Source organism: Pungitius pungitius, chromosome 2 (assembly GCF_949316345.1).
Source record: "Pungitius pungitius chromosome 2, fPunPun2.1, whole genome shotgun sequence".
Lineage (NCBI taxonomy): Eukaryota > Metazoa > Chordata > Actinopteri > Perciformes > Gasterosteidae > Pungitius > Pungitius pungitius.
In genome coordinates this window covers 30,192,524-30,214,177 of record NC_084901.1, presented here as the reverse complement: position 1 = coordinate 30,214,177, position 21,654 = coordinate 30,192,524, and the positions used below count along the sequence as shown (strand labels likewise).

The 21,654-nt window shown below is 44.3% G+C and overlaps 3 protein-coding genes and 1 long non-coding RNA gene across 18 annotated transcripts in view; 3 read left to right on the top strand and 1 right to left on the bottom strand.

The window, feature by feature from the left end:
* Positions 1-5: 5 nt before the first annotated feature.
* zc4h2 (zinc finger, C4H2 domain containing) lies at positions 6-5,589 on the top strand. 2 transcript variants are annotated; one of them, XM_037460187.2, is made up of 5 exons: positions 6-187; positions 818-989; positions 1,271-1,443; positions 4,153-4,315; positions 4,699-5,589. In XM_037460187.2, exons 1-5 carry the CDS (start codon positions 135-137, stop codon positions 4,810-4,812), a joined length of 675 nt encoding a protein of 224 aa, XP_037316084.1. In that variant the 5' UTR covers positions 6-134; the 3' UTR covers positions 4,813-5,589. The 2 variants fall into 2 exon arrangements, with proteins under 2 accessions (XP_037316084.1, XP_037316085.1); XM_037460188.2 differs by lacking the exon at positions 4,153-4,315.
* Positions 5,590-6,461: 872 nt separating this feature from the next.
* Positions 6,462-7,908, top strand: LOC119211002 (uncharacterized). The gene is made up of 4 exons (XR_005119717.2): positions 6,462-6,852; positions 7,248-7,330; positions 7,480-7,571; positions 7,662-7,908. It is a non-coding gene; the product is annotated as an uncharacterized LOC119211002 (long non-coding RNA).
* A 4,121-nt stretch (positions 7,909-12,029) lies between these two features.
* Positions 12,030-14,892, top strand: asb12b (ankyrin repeat and SOCS box-containing 12b). 2 transcript variants are annotated; one of them, XM_037459860.2, is made up of 4 exons: positions 12,030-12,184; positions 12,437-12,760; positions 13,370-13,898; positions 13,993-14,892. In XM_037459860.2, the coding sequence occupies exons 2-4, from the start codon at positions 12,476-12,478 to the stop codon at positions 14,136-14,138; spliced, it is 960 nt and encodes a 319-aa protein (XP_037315757.1). In that variant the 5' UTR covers positions 12,030-12,184; positions 12,437-12,475; the 3' UTR covers positions 14,139-14,892. The 2 variants fall into 2 exon arrangements, with proteins under 2 accessions (XP_037315757.1, XP_037315758.1); XM_037459861.2 differs by lacking the exon at positions 12,030-12,184 and adding an exon at positions 12,193-12,297.
* LOC119210149 (rho guanine nucleotide exchange factor 9) overlaps positions 14,882-21,654 on the bottom strand; it is a 41,716-nt gene continuing 34,943 nt past the window's right edge. For 7 of the 13 annotated variants that reach the window (XM_062560757.1, XM_062560758.1, XM_062560759.1 and 4 more), the window contains 2 exons: positions 21,067-21,431; positions 19,237-19,361 (listed from right to left, as the gene is read on the bottom strand). In XM_062560757.1, coding sequence (XP_062416741.1) covers positions 21,178-21,431 — 254 coding nt within the window. In that variant the 3' untranslated portion in view covers positions 19,237-19,361; positions 21,067-21,177. The other 6 variants (XM_037459853.2, XM_037459856.2, XM_037459859.2 and 3 more) reach the window with 4 other exon arrangements.

Sequence of the window (21,654 nt, the reverse complement as noted above, 5' to 3'; positions counted from 1 at the left end):
ATGGTTTCACGTTGCGGGCGCGTGCTCGTTTGCGCGCTCACAACTTCCATTGTGTTTTTATCAACAAGAAGACCACCGTGGCCTCACGGGGGAACCGAGTTGGCTATCTGAACGACAAGGGACTACGGGCAACCATGGCGGACGAACAAGAAATAATGTGCAAGTTGGAAAACATCTTGGAAATACGGTGAGGCGCGAGCGCGTAATTCTGCCAGGTGTTTCTCCACCTCGTGCCGACAAACGTAATCTTGGCTAACGTTGGTCGGCCAAGTGTGAGCCCCTTGACTTCGCTTTTGTTACTGAGCTAACGCTAGCTAGTGTTAGCCGGACTGTCTTCATCAGGCTCTTCCTGCTCGTTTCCAACGGGGCCACGGCATGACGCCGCATGGGCTGAGTAACACGCAACGTTAGATACACACGAGCTGTGTTCAAGGTCCATATTTGTGTCCTACACGTGTCAACATTCCAGATGTGCATCAACGAAATGCCAGATGTGCGCTGCTAATTATTGCGGTGGCTAAGCTAGCAGCCTAGCTAGCGAGCTTATGGGTCTGTCATCGTCTCACTGGTTTAAAGCCGGGCGTAGTAACTGCGTTCCAGATGTGCATAATAATTCCCATGACTCCATGCACTCAATACATGAATGAACGGCTGAGGTAATTCTGCCCAATGGCTGTGCCTGTCGTCTGTGAAGGTATTCATCGTTGTAGACAAATTCAAAGCACTACATGGCATGGTGCTGTTTTAGATCTGTCTGTTTTTGTTGTGCATCTGAGCCTGACAGCCGCTCTCTGTTGTCTGTTGCCACTGCCTGCAGGAACAAGACCGTCCAGATGCAGAAGATCAAGTCCCGTCTTAAGGTTGAGTTTGATGCTCTGGAGTCTGAGGAGAAGCACCTGAAAGAGTACAAACAAGAGATGGATCTGCTTCTTCAAGAGAAAATGGCCCACGTGGAGGAGCTGCGGCTCATTCACGCGGATATAAATGTGGTGAGTGAGGGTTGTTCAGAGATACACACACATTCTGTGTGGAATCCACTTACAGAGAGTGCGAGTTAGCAACAGCTCAGAAAATAGCAGTGATGAACAACGAATAATAACGATGGAGTAAATGCAACGTCAGTCCTTGTGGGGTTTTTTTTACAGTACAATGATAATCAAATTATTTAATAGTACCACAATGGACGTGTAATGACAAGGTACAAGCAGGAATCGCTTATACAGAGCCTATTACTGTTGTATTTCTGAAATACCTATTCCTGTCCACTCAGATGGAGAGCACCATCAAGCAGTCAGAGAATGACCTGAATAAGCTCCTGGAAACCACTCGGCGCCTCCATGATGAGTACAAACCTCTGAAGGAGCATGTTGATGCCCTCAGGATGACTTTAGGCCTACACAGACTCCCCAACCTGAACGAAGAAGAAGAGAAGCTCTCCCTAGAGTCAGTATACATGCACACACACCCACGAACAGTCACAGTAAGATTATTTTGGACACATTATGTTTTTACAATGGATATATGACCAGGTTTTATGTCTCCATAAAAGAGCTGTGGATTTACAGGGGATTGTTTGCCCCTTCAGACATGAATATGAAACACGGAATATGATTAACAGGTTTTGTTTGAACATTATTTCAACAGTCAGATAATTCAAATCCATCCGTTAAGTTTTAAATTTGTATATAGATCCATTTACCTATGTCATCTATAGTGTAACCATACAGATTCTCTGGGATGCAGTGAGAGTTGATGGCAACACAAAAGTAAAAAGCAGTTAGTATTCAATGGTCATTGTCAAAGTACATCAGAGAAGTACATCTCACAGTATGAATGCAGCGGCGGTGTAATTTCAAAATGGGATGCTATGTTTATAAGCTGTAAAATGGGCACATGGGCATTGTCAATTTTAAAGAGCAGAGTTGTGTAGTTTCTTAGAAACCAAAACATTGGACGCATCATAAATGTGATTTCTGCCTTCAGAAGCCCTTTGGCCCCAGTAACAAGTATCTCATTGTGCAATAGAACACGAGCAATCACACACAGGATTATAAATAGTGTTTTACTCACCGCTATGTACGGCAGAGAGGAACAGAGAGAGATCCTTACAATAACTTTCTGTTATCATCCGCATGCCACCCTGTCTGCGTAGAACACTGCATAAATAGGTAGTTTTTAAAATTATTTTGCATTATATACACACAGTATATACAGTATGTGTGTACATACAAAATGGCACGTTTTCCAGTAATTCACTAAATAAATTGTCCATATAAAAATACCTACATGGTATGTGTATCTGTGTGAATGACACAGTTAAAAATAACTTAAGTTAAATTAAGTATGAGTGTTTTCTGGTTTGATTGAGTGTTTTAGTGGAAAATAAATACCAAACTAAAGCTAGATAGAGGAAATGATAAACAAATATCTCTAGCTGTACAACGACCCTGCTTGCATGCACAGTAATCAGGTTAAGACAATCATTTAATTTGACTCACTTCGATCAGAGCAAAACACCCAATGTCCTTTCTAAAGAAGAAGTCTGCTCTATTTTTACCCCCAAGATGTCAGAGTGTCTGCAGCGCACAGCCTCTGCTGTGTCTCGGCTGTAATGTGCAGGACATCTGATTTTTTTTATTTTTATTATTATTATTTTTTTCGATACATGGTCTCTACAGCTCAGTTAGCCCATTCATATCCAATTTAATTGCCCCTCCATTCCGCACAATCCTGTGTCTTCCAAAAGCCGCACAGCAATAAATCCATTTGGTAGCTCCAGAATGTCCCGGTCACCCACAGCCCTGCAGGCTGAGCCCCCCCGTGGGGCCGAGAGAGAAACTCCTGTGTTCGATATCAAGACGGAACAGATTACTTCAGGACCTGTCTGAGACGACCGTTCATTCGTCATTGGGGTTGTGCAATCGGACCAACGATTTAGGAGAGTTTAAAATGTGCTTTTGTATGTGAGCCGTTCCTCTGCCTACCGTGCAGACGGAAAAATTGACCCAGTTTTCCTGTCGTCAATCTGCCAGTTGTTGAGGTCCGTTACTCGCTGGTACATTAAGGCAGCGCAGGGGGGAGGGGGGTTTCAGAATGTCGTGCTATTTTTTCTCACTTTAGTTAGAACGGATATTTTATGCACTGGAATTTTTTAATTGTCTTTTCAAATGAAGAGCCTGAGTTTAGGGAAGGTTTGATGGACCACTGCTGCTCTGCTGCTTTGTGCTGTGGAAGCTGGCAGGATGAGTTCATTTGGCCAGGTGGTACGCGTCTCTCTTTTCCTTCTTGGTGGTTGGGCTTCTCCCCCCCCTCCCCCACCCCCCAAGTTTACAAGGTACTTAGAGAGTTCCGAATGACGTTTCCCTCCGGTGCCTTTTCTGAGGCAGATTAGTGGCGAGATATCTGGGAGATTTAAAAACTAACACTTGCACATTTTGGTGGCAAAAAAAGAAAAAGAAATTAACAGTGGTAACACTTCAATCGCGCCACAGTTTTAGGGGCGGGCGGGGGGGGGGGAGTTGGGCTCATTTTAAGAAAAGCCGTGACGGTGAAGATGTTGATTTCAGCTGAAAAAGGGAGCCTGTTACGGCGTCTGTAACGGCAAACAAATCCAACTTTCATACCAACGTCTTATTAAGACGGGACTGACACGGGACCCATATCAAAGCTGACATGTTGAAATGTGTTAGTCGGCGCTTTGGTGGCTCATGGTTACAGGACCCATTGCATTTGTTCTGTTAATGCGCTACTCAATCACAAACCTATTTTGAGAGAAACCAGAGAGCCCAAAGTAATGGGATATCACTTTTTTATTTTGAAAATGGGCCAGTGAGGCATAAAGTCCAAGGCCACATTTCTTTCCCAGTCCTCCGCACTCAGTGACACGCTCGCATGCAAGCAGACAAACACCCTCCCAATGAAAGTACTTTCCCCCCGAGTTGTTCATACAAAGAGGATGTGTGAGATTGTCTATAATGTTTTTCAATTTTAGCCTCCTTTTATATTTGGTTTTGCCACTCCACATCTCTTGATACGCAGAGTAGATGGGATAATCTCAACTGTGATATGATTCATAAGCTCTAAATAAGCATTGCAGCCCGCCAGGTTTTTCATCTATCTTTTTTTTTTTTTCTCTCTCTTTTCTTCAAACAGCTACTTTGAGAAGCAGAAAGCGGAGTGGCAGAAGGAGCCGCATGAGCCCGCCATCCCAGAATCCCTCGCTGCCGCTGCAGCGGCAGCTCAGCAGCTTCAGGTTTCCAGGAAGCAAGATGCGCGCCAGACGGCCACCTTCAGACAGCAACCCCCCCCTATGAAGGTATTACTCCCGCGGTCCTAAAAGAGCTGCAGCCGTGAAAGAAAAACACCTTTTGCGAATTTGAAAAGTTGTTGACTGGTCAGACCTGAAAACAAAGCGGCAGTAGGTTCGGTTAGTTTTGCTTGCACGTGTCGTTTCTCTCTGTTACAAAAAAAAAAAACCTTGGTGAATCCCCCACATGTATCCGACTCCTAGTCCTGACAAACGTAGGAAAAAACTAAACGAGCCCACAAACTCACACACCAGCCCAAAGTTGAATAAAGAGAAGAATAAGCTCAGTCCGACACGCCCACGTGCCACCTGACAAAGATCCCCGTCTCCGCAGCACAGAGAGAAAGGCGCGATGTGAAGCGATGGCTCTAAACTTCTCCCCCTCTCTCCAGGCCTGCCTGTCTTGCCACCAGCAGATTCATCGTAATGCTCCCATCTGCCCGCTGTGCAAGGCCAAGAGCCGCTCCCGCAACCCCAAGAAGCCCAAGAGGAAGCCTGATGAGTAGATCCTACTTTACCGTCAGCTCCAGGAGGGCGTTTAAAAGGGACCTGGTCCAACACACTGATCTAAGATCAGCCATGTACATCGCAGTGTGCCGCTGAAATTACAGGTCTGTGCTTCAGGACGATTATCCCCGCTTTAACAAATGATCTTTTCATAAACTGTCAACTGAAACGGATGGAGAATCTGGTGGTGTCCTCGTGTCGTTTGGTTTTATCAGTGCTTTGGATGTTTGTATGTCACTTTATGACTTAGATAGTCCCAGGATAGACCCTGACGTGTGACTGCAGTAATGCAAAAAGGAAATGTCTAAGCAACTTTGCCCATGTTGCGACTGTTGTTTTTTTCTTCAATATTGTACTGTACTTTCAATCTTTATTTTTGTCTGTAATGCATGCTTGCTTCTATGGCTGTCTGTCATGTACTTTTTGTGCCAATATAAAATTTAAATTGGTTTTGCAGCGTTTAAATAAAACCATGTTGTTTTCATGTTTACAGTGTTCAAGTGAGCACGGACAGGATCAAAAAAATAGCCACTCATTTGCTCTGAATAGTGTTTTGTGTTTAACTTAAATAGAGTGATAACAATAAATGGCTGTTTTTGTTCTAACCTTGTAAACAGTCTTTTTTACGGTTGTTTTTGTTCCTTCGTGGTGTGAACACAAACACAGCTGTGGCTGGGTGGTCACCGAGGACGCCACCATCAGCATATGGATTAGTGTTTATTAGGTGGGTTTATCCTGTGTGTCAAAATAAAGAGATGGGAATATGTTTGACTCCACCACAACATTGTCCTTTTCATTGTATTATTACAGTGCCCATCATCTCTGCAGCTATCTGTCTGAAAAAGGACAGCGAGGTCTTTCTAAATGAGTTCCTGTTGCTTTTTTGTCAGGGTAACCCCTCATTTCATCTGTTGCCAGGGCAACTCCACGTTCCTTAGCCGTTGCTAAGGCAACCCCAGGTTGCTGTGACCCGCACGTCTCCACCGAATAGTTCCTCCCAAATCCAGGGAGAGGCATCGAAGGGCTTTACGAGAAAACTCCCCCAAGGTGTGCACTCCCGTCCCAGAAAAATAGTTTGCTTCATTTTTCCATCCTGTGAATCGGTGGAAATTGACACGAGTGTTGTCCCCCCCCCCCCCCCCCCCCGCTTGGAGACGTGTGAGAGTTCCACCGCGCGTGTTTAGTCTGCCCCGCGGCGCTCCGAGCTGCAGTTGTGTCTTTCCTTGCTGATAGAAGTGGTCAAGGCCAGAGACGCCTGTTCCTGCAGCACAACCCAAACCCAAAACTATGAAACTATAGGCAGCTATTGCAACCCCCCCTCCCCCCCCACACACACACACACACAGGCCCCCAGGGGGCAACAATGAGTCACCTGACCCGTGTCGTCTCCTCCTTGGAGGGATTGAGATTTTTTTTTTTTTTTTTGGGAGAGGGGGGGGGTGGGGTGCTGGACTTCAGGACCTTGACACACGAGCCCGGGGGAGGTTCGTTCTGTCTCTCGTGGCGCACAGTCCGGGAGGGGGGAGGTTACATTTTGTACTCTCCCTAAACTCACGGTCGGTCCCTTCGCTCCCTGCGGCTCCTCTGCTTTCCGCTCCTCCTCGAGGGAGGAGGGGGGGGGGGCTTCGTTTTCCCTCCCCCAACATTTAGTACGAACACACACTTTGAGTTTAGTTTCAAATGCATAAATATAACGCATATTGAATATATAATCTGAATCCCATGACGTGTTGCTAGTTACGTGACGTTAACCTGCAAATCCAGCGGTCGGCAGGTCTTATTTTTTTGGGGGGGGGTGGAATAAATTCCAGTATGTGGACCAACAGCTGGGCAGCAGACGGCTGGAAGTGAAATATTAACTTTATGAAGTTCATTGAGGGCGCTGAGGTCATTTTTACCAAAGCGTGTTTACACGCCCTTTGCTTTTACTGCTTGGTGAAGAAGCCGTTCCTGCCATCAGCGAACTAACAGCGCCACCCGGTGGTCAGCCCGCCGCATGGCGTACAGGATGTCTGATGGAAACACACTGGCCGAACACGGTAAGGTTGCTCTTGTAAGTAGAGTGATCAAACTTCATCAGACAGAGATACATAATCGTAATGGCTCACACGTCAATTGGGTCATTTAAATGTGTGTGCATGACTGAACTATGTTTTTGTATCGATGGTACAATTCCAGTTCAAATTACTCACAATGTAACATTGGCTGCCTAAGACACACAAAGACTCTCTTGTTTCCTGAAAACCTAGAAAAAAAAAACTATAATTCGCTCCCCTCCAACAACATGTTCTTCAACTCAAGTGACAACATTGTGACTGATCCATTATAGAGGGACAGGAATATACTGTAGTTAGACGCAAGAGATTTGCGTGACAGTTTCTCAGTTGTATTGCGTGTCAAGGCAGTTGCTTTTATTTGTGTAGTTTTTCCCCAGCAACGGCGGACACATAGGAAGATGATGGACATTAAAAGATGGACATCAAACGGACAAACTGAGGCAATGTGTCTTCACCTGAGGTAGGATACTTTCTCATCGTTACAGGCTGCGTTGTGTTCGATTTTGTTGAATATTTAAAGCATACAATATATTTACAACTCGATGGCCTCTTTATCTTTCTTATGAGCTCCATGAAAATTCTCTAAATTTGAATCCGAACTTTCAACAGAATTGTGTTGCAAGCCAACAGCTTGGGTCCACATTACCTCCTGCTCGTCTATTCTATTGACATACTGCACATTGCAACAGTCAAAATAAACTGTGAGTGTTCACGTTTGCAGGTTTGAAATGGTGCACAATGGTGGTTTCATTTAAGTTCCTCACAATATCCTTGTTTTTGTGGCTTTTCAGAGTAAAAAACACAATGTGTTGGGGGAGGAGAGGCCGAATGGATGGAGACGGTGACATCAAGGTGATTAGAGGCAAATCTATTTTTTTTTTTGTATTTTATTTCATTGTATGTTAACCGTTGCTACCAATGTAATGGGCTGACACAGCCCTTGATGTAATTAAACGTAAGTCACCTTTAATGTTGTCATTATTACACACAGTATGTTCAGATTCTCAATGTATGACCCAATATTACTAGTCCACTTATCCGAACCCAGGGTCAAGTTTTTTTTTTATAAAGATGGTGTCGGTGACTTTTTATGCAATTGCAAATATGTACAGTGCTGTCATTCAGATTGAACCTCAAAAAGTCATGCTGCATCATTAGCTGATGTATATGAAAGATTGGTTACAGAAACTAAGAATGTATAAGCTGTTATGATATTTTAAAGCACTTCTCCATGTGTCTTAATAACTGGCCAAAGTTATGGCAATTTTAGTATGCTGTGTAACCTACGACTCAGATTCACTGAACTCATGATCCATAATGTTCGGCACTTAGTTAATACTTTATAGACCTCGAACCTCATAAGTTATCATGCTTGAATATTTGCATGAATAAAGAGATGAATACAAATGTCTTCATAATCTACTAAAAGTGCACTAAAGCAATGACTTTCTTTAAAAGAACTCCCATAAAACTTGTCCTAAAAAACGTTATGGAAGGCCAGGGACATTTGACATATGTCTTTACTGTATTCTTTTTAATCAAATTTATAGAGATAAAAAATATGGTACGGTATAACATACCAAAAAAAAACGACTTAAAATTGTCTAAAAACCTTTAGTACGATATTCAATGAAATAACAAAAAACACCTGGTGTAGTATGAGATCCCCAAACATGATGCAGCCTCCTTTGACTGACACATTTATTAAGAAATGTCCTCGTTGTTGTTCTAAAAAAATATTCCATCACAAACTAAAATAGACTCCTAGTTGATTTTTAAAACCTTTATTAAATTGGCGCCTGGGTCACAAAAGTTTTACGGCAAAGTAACAATAGAAATACAAAGATTACAGCTTTTATTAAGTCGAGAGTTCAGAGTTCAATATCTTTATGGACTTCAAAATCAAGGGATTGTGGGGACATTTTCCATCACTTGGAAGAACATAAATCTCAGAGTTAAATCCTCAGTCCAGAAAAAAAACGGTTTCAATAAGTAGACTGCTACGTATAACACATGTGTTATGTAAGCATATAGGAAACACTTAAAGTATAAAAAAAATGAAAGGGTTTAAATTTAAGTTGAGCTTTGCATAGCTTGTTGAATAATGTCAACACATTTAATTCAGCTTCATTTGGATTAATTTGCATGAATTAAGCAGCTGTGGAAAATTTAGTCTCGGTAATTTAGAGCTCTTTTTTACACCTGTTTATCTTCAGGCAGTAGCATGAACAAATGCCATTGGTTTAATAGAATCTAAATCAAGCTTTTATTGTATTTCTTTAGCCATCCAACCAAGTACAACCTGCATTTCTTCTCTGGCCCAAGTCCTTGAATAAGAAGTAAGAGACGATAATAATCCTTCCGACCTCCATGGTGGTTGTTGGGAACCACCGGCTAAGAGATGCGAGAGAAATTCATGCACGTGGAACATTATCCTGCTCTTCCTCTCCACACAGCTGCCAGTATGTGTCATGTGTCTGTTGCCATTAACGTGAATAACATCAATGATGAAAATGATTCTTTTTTGTCTTTTGGTACAAATGAATCTTCTTGGGTTTATAAGACGAGTTTGTGAGAAAGTCTCTGTCAATGTTCTGAGGAGAAAGGACGCTGTGAGAAATAGCATCACATTCACATGCGTAGGGGTCTACTGCTACGAAAGGGCCCCAGTGAAGGGATTTGACACTTTTAGGCCTTGCTGTGTGGGCTTCACAATGTGCGCTCAAGACGCTGTTGGTGCTTCCGGGTCTTCGGATCTCGCCTCGAAAGCGACTGAGCAGCTTCCGATGAGCCGCGCTTTAGTTTCTCCCGCTGCGTGAATCCAACTGGATGATGTCCGAACGTCTGTGTGTATTACACTGCGTATCCGATAATTCCATCAAAACAACGCCTCAATTGAAATATTGACTTTCAAAACTCACCGAGATTGAGGACACATTGTACCTCCGAGCCTCAGCACAGAGATATTCTTTCCGTTATATTTTCTTTTCATCCCAGATGTGATCCATTGAGGCCACGTGTCAAGTGTGATGAACACCTGAAAAGTTTGTTTTTAGGAAACGCTAAATGACATATTTTTGTGACATTGATATCAATTCATCTGCTGTTTCCCACTCTGTCCATGTGTGTTACAGCTGGAGTCGTTAAACCAATCAGTCACTACTCTTTTGTGTGGATGTGACTTTGTCTTGGTTGTTGTTGCTTGTTTGTTTGTCAGTCCCTGCAGGGTTTCCCGTTAGTTAACTGGACTGCTGCTGCCCGCCAAACTTCGTTCTTTCTGCCGACGGTTTCATAATAAACCAAAAATAGTTTAACGTTTCTGAAAAGGGTGGCTCGCTCTCTCGGGGCACATTTCCTCCGCACCAGTGAGCGGCACAGACAGAAGGTTTATCATTTCATTATTTACTGGAGCACAGTGAAAAGTGCTCAAAATGTACTTAAGTTACCATTTCAATTCATATATAGTTACAGGAAGGATAACATAATATATTCACAGAAGGGATAATACGTTTCTAACTAATGAGGCAATGATGTATTCTTCACTAATGTTGCATTCAATGGTGTAGCTCATTGGAAATGATTAATATACTACCTAAAAATACAACATAATGAATCATTTGATATACATCTTGTGTTAACAATCTGACAAAGAAGAATTAGTGGTAATTGACAGTGTCAAATAAAGGGAGTGAAGTTAAATTGACATGTTATGGAGTAAAAGTTTAGCAAAAGAGAAATACTCAGGATGAGTGCAGTTACCTGAAAATTACACACCCTCAGTTCTTGGCCTTGGCCATCAGCTTAAACGTCGACAAGACTACATCCCATGATGCATTGGGTGACTTCAGCACGCTCTACATGGAAATGGATGCAATGTATTTTCATCTCTTGTAACCAACCGAGGCCCCAGAAGAACAAATTCACAATGTTGTTATCTGTGATTTCAAAATGTAATTTTCCAAAATGTAATCAAAATATTCTTGTGTAGTATAGCTGTAATTCTAACAATTTAAATAACACAATTGTGGATTTTAAACTCATGCCTTTAAAATATATAAAGGTATTGTAGTAAAATGAAATTAATTTTTAATAAATGGAGGTGAATAAGAAACAAATAGAATGTTACATTTTTAAAATATGGTTACAGTATCTGTTAAAGTGGAGCGTGGAGTTTCAAGTTTACACATTTCTGGCTAATGAGGCTACAATTCTTATCTGTGGAGCCTCTACCTGCAACATGGAGAGCATACGTTGGCTTGATAATGCCGCTTCGTCTGCCAGCCGAGAGGCTTTCTGCAAAGATTAAGGAAGTATAAAAGGGAAAAAATGACTTAGATTGATAAAAAAAAATAGACTTGCAGTAATGTGGCACTGCCTCGGCCACACACACACCTGGCTGCTTGTAGCACCCTATGCCTTTCATTTTGGAAAAGTTTGAATAGCGATAAAAAAAAATGCTCTTTTCACTGTTCTCGGGTCAGGTTTCAGAAAGTGTCGTTGTTATCGACACTAAACTGCTACATGTCCGGCTGCTCAAATGGAAGAATAAAGTCTACGCCTGTATTTGGAGGCCAGGAATCTGAACTCTTGTGCCACCTGCTGTTGAAAGAATGTGAACACGGAGCAGGGTGAGGACATGGGTGGGTTTGGCAGACGGACAGCTGACTGGCAGCTCCTGACACTGACACCATGTCTCCTTTGAGGGGGGACGGGGGGGACGGGGGGGATTATTGAAGTGTATTGAAGAACACAAATACTTGACATTTTGTGGCTCTGGCCCTGTTGTGAATCAAGGAAAACAGGTGATAGCGGAAGCACGCAGAGGCAAAACGCCGCTGGGCTTCACTGTCCCAACGGGGGACACAACAGTGTCTTTAATGCTTGTTCGACCAGATGGAACTAAAAGTGGAGGATCGTGCTCCTCCGTGCACCTATGAAGAGGCGCAGAAGTCTCCGTTTTGCTTTTTGTTGTTATTCCGGCTCTCCCATCACGGGCCGAGTGTCACTCTTGTATCACCTTTCTAATTATAACCCTGAGCCTGGACCCTCCAAGAATGGAAGTTCAGCCAGGCCCATCTGTGGCCTAAAATTAGCCCCCCCCCCCCCCCCCCCCTGCCCCCTTGGAAAGGTGCTCCAGTCCCCTCTGTCTGCTAACACACACACACACACATTCACTATACTGTGCTCTTCACAACTCCCGGCTCCTGTGGAAGCATCACACACTCCTCTTCGTGCGGTCTTTCCTCCACGTGACTTCATGATGGCGCTCTGAAAGTGTTGAACTTCTTTCCTCTTGTCTTTGGAGCGAGTTGAGGTGAGTGTGACACCGTTCTTTCCTTGGTCATGTATGGCTTTGATTTAACTCGATTCGACTCGTCCAACGTAACCGTGTCATGTGAGCAAACAGTGCAGTAATGATTGGTCACGGTGAGAAGCCACTCTTTCGCGTAGGAATTTGAAATTGCTGAGAGAAGAATCACTCCTCACACAAATAACCCAAGATGTCGACCGTGCATGTTTGAATGTGTTACTGTCTCTCTCTCTCTGACATTTCCGCCCACTGCAGATGGAGGGGCTTTGACTCGCAGCAGCCCGGGGTGGCATCATGGTTCTGGGACAAGCTGTCAACATGAGTTTGATGGACATCTCCAAGATCTTCTCCCTGCTGCAGCCTAAGGAGGACGATGAGGACATCGAGCAGTGTCAGGCCTTGAGCGACGCCGTGAGCAGCGACAACGCGCCGCTGCTCTCTGAGCTTCTGTCTCAGGAGAGCCACCGGAGGTCAATCAACGCTCGAAGCGGGTGGGGGGTCCCAGTAACCCCCTTGCGCAGAGCTGCCGCTCTGGGACACCTGAGGTGCTTGGAGTTGTTGTTGGAGCACGGTGCAGAGGTGAGATGTGGAGAGAGCCTTTTGTTGTGGCATTGTGTCTTGCAGAGGGGGGACGCCGAGATGGATCTTTGATAGCAGGGGTGTGTGTCTGGAGGTGGGAGGGGCTGTCAACATGAAATATTTATTTAAAAGCTGTATCATGATTTCACATAAACAGTGGATCACCTGATTAAATGCAATATGAAGGGGGGGGGGGGGGTCACTGGCAGTGACAAACTCACACAAAACTCTGCAGTTCACCTAAGGTTTAAAGGAACCTTATATTTACCTTTCATTACTTTATTCATTCACATCCTAAAGATTGTTTGCCAGAGGCTGCAGGGAGCAAATTGAAGGCTGAGATAAACCGACTGTTTACTACCTGGCTACCTGGGACTAGAGGCGGATACAGTGGAACATTTTGCTTCCAATAAGCAGGATATTTCCCTCAGGAGTCGGGGGGGGGGGAGATCATTGAAGTGTCAAAATGAGATTAAATATTTGAATTTCAAATGATTAGATAATTAAGAAAATACAAATTGACTGGTGAGGATATGTCAAGATTATTCGGATCGCCCGCCCGCTTTCCACTGTTCCAACGTGTTGGCGCGCTGCCGTGTTTGACTCCAGGTCGACAGCCTGGACGTGAAGGCCCAGACGCCTCTGTTCACAGCCGTCAGCGGGAAACATCTGGACTGCGCGGTGGCCCTGCTGAAGGCCGGAGCCGATCCCAACGGCAGCCGGCACAACAACTGCACCCCCCTGCTGACGGCGGCCCGCGAGGGCGACGTGGACGCGCTGCGACAGCTGTTGCGCTTTGGAGCCGAGGTGGACGCCAGGCCCAAGGTGCCCGAGTGGGCCTCCAACGCCACGGCCTGCAGGGGGCCCCTCTACATCGCGGCCGTGTACGGACACCTGGACTGCTTCAAAGTGCTCCTCCTCCACGGGGCCAACCCCGACTACAACTGCACGGACGAGAAGCTGCTGGCCCGGATGAAGCAGCCCAAGACGGTGCTGGAGGTGTGTCTGCGCTACGGCTGCGGGGTGGAGTACATCCAGCTGCTCATGGACTTCGGGGCGGACGTGTACCTGCCCACACTGATCATAGACAAGACCACGAAGCAGAACGAAGCTCTGGTTCTGCTGCTCAAAGAGAGAGGTGAGACGCCGATCCGAGTCTGGCTCAGTGTGCATCGGAGCTTGCAAAGTGGGGTAAAGTTGATGTACTTTTTGTTTGTCTGTGTCTGCTCCAGTTTTTCCCAAAACGCTGATGTCGCAGACTCGGCTAGCAATACGAAGATACCTCCCCTTTGCCAATAAAGAGCCGGCTATCAACAATTTGGATGTTCCTCTCATCCTGAGGAACTATCTGAAGCATGAATCCTCTGAACACATATGAGGGTCGCTAAAGCATCAGAACGTATGGACAGAGACATTTCTTTAAAATGTCATTTCTGATGGATGATTTCTACCGGATCTCAAAGGTCACTGCGCCTTCCCAGTGAGTGCTATTCATTCTTGTTTTTTTTTCTTCTTCTTTTATATATAGATTGAAATGTGTGCCTCCATGAATTGAGATTAAATCCTCAAGATCTACAGAGCTCACTGAAATGTCTTGGTCAAACGCAGAGGGACGCCAAAGGGCTCTGTGGTCCTCTCAGTGTAACACCGTGGTTGACCACTAGAGACCACAGTAACGCTCTGCTGATTGCCCGTGTCCAAATATGGTAACGCCTCTAGGCCTGCTCTCCTCTCAGGTAACATTACACAATGGAAGACTACACGGGCTGTCTGCATCCCTCTGTACGTTTCTCAGATCTTCCATAGAAAAACGTGGTTTCTCAGCCGTGGACTTGATAACGGGAAGCGGAGAAGATCTGCCCAAAGTCTCATTACTTATTGATAACAGCATAGTTGCTTGCTACAATTGTATAAATGCCTCTCTTGTGAGATGTGAAACACTTTCTGATACTTTCGGATTACTGTCTAACGGCCGCATGGCCTTGAATCTTTCCTCCGTGACACATCCAGGAGTTAATGCGTCAGCTGTTGGGAATTGGGACCTGCAAACAGGAAATAATGGCACACAACAGGAAACCCAGCACAATGCTCCCACTCACACATCGACGCCTCGACACGCAGTTCTGTAGAGGTTTTATTTTCAACAAAAGTACAGCTATATCAGATATGGATTTATTTTTACAGCGAAGTACAACATATTCCCAGTGCTTCTGATTACATCAAAACATAGAATGTACATACAGTTGACATCTCCACTCTCCCATTCACAGTTTCTGGATTGAATAGGCATTATTTTTCAGGTTTTTCATTTCTACAACAAATAATCAAACTCAAAGGCCAGCAAGAAAGAAAATGACATATGTTTGCGGATGGGGACAAAGGGATATGGATACAGTGAGTAAATCTTTTCTGTGTGAGGCAAAAATCCAGACCTTAAACGAGATGGTAATATACAATGAATGGATTCCGAACCCGGAATGTCAGTCATCTTTTTACCGAAACCACATCACTATGTGGCTGGTAGAAGACTCCGTTTGTAACCCTGACTATTCGGAAACGACACTGCAGAGAGTTCCTACTGGAGATGTTGCGATGCTAAATGTGAGGGGCTCACGCACACCCTGGACTAAAAGGAACTAAGTAAATCTGAGCAACCCCTGATGCATCCAAATGACAGTCTGCTAACTTGTCTGTCTCGGTTTTGTGACCGCAAATGGAAGGGAAAAGAAATCTCCCACACAGAAAGCTGTCCACTCAGTTCTCAGCACAAGGTCAGAATGACAATTATATAATAAAGATAATGTATACATCCTTTTGAACAATGTGGCCAAAATGGTTCTATTTAATACGCTATTCAATAAATACAAGTGAGGAATTAATTTGTAGTGTCAAGTCATTGCACTTTAAAGAATCATTTCTTAAGTAGAAACAAGAGCATGATATGAATTGCAATGAAGGACTGTGTGCGCGCGCGTGCGTGTGTGTGTGTGTGTGTCTTCAGGATTATGTTTTATTTTTAGCTCATCCCGAAAGGGTATTCGCATTTATTCAGCTCTTCTGCTTGACTACAAATCTATACACAAACACCCATGATCAGTGCTAACTCCTATTTGGTTCACTGTTGTCATAGAAAAATGATACCCGTTTTTCCTCAGTGATTAATGGGATTCCAAAAAAATAACCAGCAGTTTGGACCATGACAGTGCAGATTGGAGTCAAAGAAAAGAGTCGATAAAGACTTCAGAATAAGTTTACAGTTAATAGTACCCAATGTATCTGGGCAAACAGAACATTAGTGCCTTTTGTTTCTTTGATGTGTCCCCTCTACCTGACAAACAAAAACCCAGGCTACGACCTGTAAGGTGTCGTGAGCAGCAGCCGGGTGGACGGAGAAGAGAACTCCCCCTGGTGAGATGGCATGGCTTTCACAAATGAATGGTTCCGCGTGTGAGAAACAAAAGAAAGAACAAAGATCCCATTGGAAGTTAAATGAAACCAAACAATCTGTCAGGAGTTGTCTAAAGTCTCATGCAAAATATTGGATGCCACAAGCATGCATTTACCGGGTACGGAGGTCTACCGCACGCTAGAACTGGAACAACATTCGTCTCCAACGCAAAATACCAATATCCAAATATATGATCTGTTCTTTTTACATTATTTACAGTGTGTAGCTGATAACAGTAAAATAGATGATTCTTCTTTTGATTCATAACTCACTACTAATAATATACCTTGAAAAGGGAAAACTAACTTGGCTAATGAAAGTCTGCTTCCTACTATATATTCAAAGTAAACCATTTTTCAACATGTTAAATATGACAATTAAGGAATGCTATGTCGTTTTCTAAACATCTGAAATTAGAGTGAACCTCTTCTTGTGCATTAAAAGTAGCGCTATGCACGTGTGGTATAATATAAGAAGGTGTGTTTCAGTCAGACGGCACAGTATCTACTCATATGGAAAAGGTTTCTGTCCAAGTGGATCTCATGCACTGGGGAATGAGGAATTCCCAAAGTGTATGAGCGAGAGAGAGAAAAAGAAAGAGAGAGAGAGAGATGCAAGTCGCACACTGAGGGGAAAATACATGACTAATTCAAATCTGCCTTTGAAACGGAATAGATAATCACTAGTGGAATGCTGGAAGGCACTGTTAGATAGCATCTCTCTTCTCCGCAGCAGAACGGGCCAGCAAGTGTGTGCGTGCGTGTTCGTGTGTTTGCCTGCATGCTTGTGTCTGTATGTTGTTAGGTGGTGCGAGAGGTGAGGGAGCCTGGGGGGTGTTGGAGAGGAGAAGGGAGGGGGGTGGGGGGTGCTTAGCACGGGACCTGAGGTTATCATGGCCTGGGAACCATATCTTTTTGCTGTGCCAAACCAGGGAATTATCTTCCAAAACAATCTCACTGGGAGCCATCTCTCCAGACACCAGCAGCCAACTCACGCAGGTCTAAACCATCTTTACTGAAACAAAAACATAAATTACACAACATACAAAGCAATTCTACGGTCTCTTTTTTTTCTCCAATAGGTTATAAGGCCTATAAGCAGGCAAACAAATGACATAGAACTATATATAACTCTTTCATATCACGTTGTAGTGGATAGTGAAGATATATAATGATATATCACATTGCACAAGTTGTCATACTGTATATGTACGGTCCATCAGGTGATATAATTCAACACAAAATGTACTTCTGTATCTGAGGGCAAAGTATGATCACAAACCACGGAGTCGTGTGTCACTTACATTCCAACTGTAGAAAACAATATACCTTCATGGTGTGTGTGAATTGCGCTTGGATCCTTTCTAACACCTCTGCTAGTAGCATATGGCAGGATCTCACAACACGACAATCTGATTGAGTCCTGTGTAAATCACTTAACAGTGCCGAGCTAACTGCCAGGACACGGATCAGATCTGGAAAAACATCGGGGAGGAGTGCCAAGGTTTGAAGCCGTAGCCTTTAGAGATGCATCAATCTGTGAGAGGACAGCTGCATGCTACAGATCAGCTTCAACTTCAACACTTCTGCATCGTACATTCTTTCAGCGCTGACTCACAACCTGTTAGATTACGTATATGTTTTGTTTTTTACCATTTCCCCGTGTGCTGGTTTAGCGCCGCTCCTACTCAAACAGGCGGAAAAGGAAACCCCCCGGACTGAATGCGTGCTGTGCTTTTTACAGTGTGAGCAACAGGAAATAATGAAGCCGGACGAAAGAGTCTTTCTTTTGACAACTGACGTGATTAGTTTAGATCTCGCTGTTTTTTCCGGGGGTCGGCTGTTCTCTCTCCAAGTGCCCGGTGAGCTGCCGGCACAGTGCTACAGGGGTGGTCTCTGGGAGGAGTGGGGAGGGGCTCTGACACAAGGCAGGTGGACCGCGGCCTGCCTATCTCCTGCTCCCAGCTGTTTCATCTGAGCGGCAAAGCTCTGTCGGCAAATCGTCGGCATGAACGCTTATGAATACCCTGTCAAAAGTGGTTGGTGGGTGGATGTAAATATTCTATTGATGTTCCAACTATTGATTTGTTCCCTGACCCATCATATCATGGCCAATGGCAGGTTTCCAAAAGAGCAAAGCTCTCCCTCTGAGAGCCACTGACTCACGCAGGCGAAGCAGGTGGGTGGAGAGATAAGAGGTGACGAGGGATGGACGGGGAGAGTGAGGGAGACACTGCACTACACTTGCTGAGGGGGGGGGGGGGGTGGGGGGGGGTTGTGTGTGTAGGGGTGTGTTGGGTGGGGAAGGGGGACTGTATGCGAGCAGCTAGAGAGCGGAACATGGAGCGTTGTGAGTGAGGAGGTGATCCGGACGCAGACATCGGTCGAGCGGCGATGGCCCGGCTGGTCTGTGATCAGTGGACAGATGGAAGGAACGCTGGGGTGATGCCAACGGGCGCGCTTTCACGGGTCCCTCAGACGCCACGGGGCCCGCCGTTACTCAATCGCACATTCAGAAGAATTCAACAAGCAATGTCACATAGCAGCACAGCAAGATCGACACAATCCTACCACTAGGAACGCCCTGTCCCGACCTTGTGTTTTCCTCCAGATGATTGGATTAAAAATAGATTAATATGACAATTTGAATAACTCAGGGACATTCAGATGGCGTGAAGATGCAGAATTCGAGGGGAAAGAGCTCAAGACGAACAACTCAGCTGGAGAAGCATGATAACTAAGAACGTTACTAACAGATATGAATTGTGATGTTTTTTTCATTCTTCTCAAAGTTTTAAATCCAAGTCTTCAGTCCTCTTGCTGCTTCCAGTCACACGCTATATTAACAATGGTCCATCATTTCAAAAGTCTCTTGTGTGTGTGTGTTTTTCGTATTTTTCTTCATTATGGGACAAGATCCTCCAGTGTTTAGTGCTTCTAAGAAAAATAGCTGGTCCTTCAGAAGAGTCTGTGTATCTCTATTTCTTAAATGGAGCTAATCTACTAAAATTCTGCCAGAAAGGAGCCTGGCCTCTTTTGGATTGACTGAATTCAAAAACCTCTCCTTGTGCCATGTCCTCCGTTACCTCATACTGCCCCGCACTTAGGGGGTCCTGGGGGGGCGGGTATGAGGGGGGCGTGCACCTGTTTACACCTAGGAAGGCAGGTGCAAAAATAGCAAGAAGGGGGAGTGAGGGGAGAGGGAAAAGGGGGAAGTAGCGCAGGACACAAAGCGAGAGAAGAAAAAAGGAAGTGGATAGCAAACAGGAAACATAGTCAGTAAACGTTTGTTTATCAGACACAAAAACACAACACCAAGTCATGCTTCCAAAGAAAACAGGCACGTAGACATACAAGATGAGCCTTCAGAGTTAACATTCCTGCATATTAAACCCACAATATGACACACGTATGACCGTAGAGACACAGCTGAATTGGGACATGAGTGGAATTCAGCGCTAGCCATGACACAAGGGAGACTGAAGATGCTATTCAATCAAACTCTGTAGCAGACAAAACAAGAGAGCCAGCAGATTGCATCGGAGCGATGAAACCAGGCATTTGGACAACAGGCATTGTTTTTCCACGTTTGTTGACAGCACATTTGTTTGAATAGCACCCTTGACACTTGAGAACACAAGAGCGGCAAAAATAGAGCCAACAGAAAGCTGTTAATATGCATTTAACTACGGCCTACGATGTCATTTAGCTACGGTCTACAAGCATCACAACTATTCTAGTGCAGTTCAAAATTAGATACAATCAATATTTGGAGATGAAATATTCAAAAGTTGCCATGGCATCTTGGGAAGAAATGAAAAGGTGCAGAACAGTGTCTTTTCTTAGTGGGGAGGGGTATTTGGTTGTTTTAGCATTTTGGAAGGGTTAAGCGTTAAACAAGATAGTGCCATTAAACAGGTCAGAGAGTGACCCCATGCTCCGATGCTAACGTTGATCACAACACCTCCCAATGCTGCTTAACAGTTGCCATGGCATCTTATTGTGCTATCTCTAAGGAGAACTCCAATGCATATACCTTTATCATTCTCAAACCATGTCCATACAACATGGCCCTCTTTCTCAAGATGAAATCTATAAATGAATCTGAAATTCAAGAGAGTACTTCACCTTGTGCCAGCCATGTACACATACAGCACTTAGAAACACACAACATTTACTTCTGACAGACATCTACAGGGATCCTAACGTCAGAGAGAACATTCTAGCGGGGGTCATTGGTTAATTAGAACCTTAATGGATGGTCATGCTCTGTGGGAAACTGGCAATAGCAAGAACATCAGTAATGGTAAATGTGCAAACATCTAGCCTGGCCCTAAAACAGCTAAAACTTAAAGGATGATACCGACTCTCACATGTGGGTCCTCTGTCTGATTGCCTGGAATTAGCATCTTGAATAACTTGCTTGACATGTTTTTCTGATACTGAGATAGTCAACGGCCCTTGGAGTTATACTTACATTGCGACATATCTGGCTCTGATCACCAAAAGAACATGATCACCCTGGTGTTTCTCAACACTTCCAGGCGTTATGTTGACTTTTTGTGCCAGAATAACCAACGTAAAGTAAAGGTTCTACAATAGAGATTTTGTCATAAAACCGAATTAATCAACTACAAAACACTGATGTACCGCAGAAGATTTCTGGGTATACATCTTGTTTTAAATGGAAGCGACCGCCCTAACTCAGTAAAAGAACAAATGCAAACAGTCTGAGATTTTTTGGAGACCAGCGCGACACAGGACCCACCCGTCACCATCACCGCTATCACCCTTTAAACTCAATACGTCATGCAAAAAGCCCTCTGTCTTTTCATTGATGCTTAACAGCTGCTTCGTACCTCAAATCGATTGAACCCTGCGTATGGGCCGACAGACATTTGACTCAAAGGAAGTAGATTGAAAATAATGCAACGAGAAGACATGGATCCACGTGACTTTTTCTAGCTTACTCAGCACACAGATAGTCTACGTCCACTCATAAACAAAGTGGGCATGTTTGAAAAAAGAGGTGTAGAAAGTGGAAAACACAAAAGAGAGCAGGTTAAGGAGTAAAGAGTAAACAGCGATGAGAAGACAGAGCACACCAGCGAGGAAAAGAAAAGGGAAATCACCTGATATCTTCTTGTTGCCTCACCTTTCTGTTTGGTCACCTTTCTCACCGTCATGGCTGCCTGGCGCTTCTGGTACTCAGAGATCTCAAAACCTGAAACAGCAAACAAAATTGCAACGCGCAAGATGAAAACGTAGTAAGCCGCTTTTCCGCGACTCGCAAAATAGCCGTGAAGCATTGTGTGGTTTTTTCCAACGGTCCCTTTGAGGGGAATACATGTTTCGTGCTTCAGAAAGTCAGCCTGTAGCCTCCGCTGCACCAAATAGAACTCCAATGTCCATTGTGAGTGGAACTAAAGCTTTCCACGCAGGGATGT

Excerpts from the sequence above, each read along its gene's own strand:
- zc4h2 (XM_037460187.2), top strand. The coding sequence starts at position 135 with ATGGCGGACGAACAAGAAATAATGTGCAAGTTGGAAAACATCTTGGAA. Across the intron at positions 188-817 it reads GAAAACATCTTGGAAATACG|GAACAAGACCGTCCAGATGC; the intron begins GTGAGGCGCGAG and ends CACTGCCTGCAG. Across the intron at positions 4,316-4,698 it reads AGCAACCCCCCCCTATGAAG|GCCTGCCTGTCTTGCCACCA; the intron begins GTATTACTCCCG and ends CCCTCTCTCCAG.
- asb12b (XM_037459860.2), top strand. The coding sequence starts at position 12,476 with ATGGTTCTGGGACAAGCTGTCAACATGAGTTTGATGGACATCTCCAAG. Across the intron at positions 12,761-13,369 it reads TGTTGGAGCACGGTGCAGAG|GTCGACAGCCTGGACGTGAA; the intron begins GTGAGATGTGGA and ends GTTTGACTCCAG. Across the intron at positions 13,899-13,992 it reads TCTGCTGCTCAAAGAGAGAG|TTTTTCCCAAAACGCTGATG; the intron begins GTGAGACGCCGA and ends TGTCTGCTCCAG.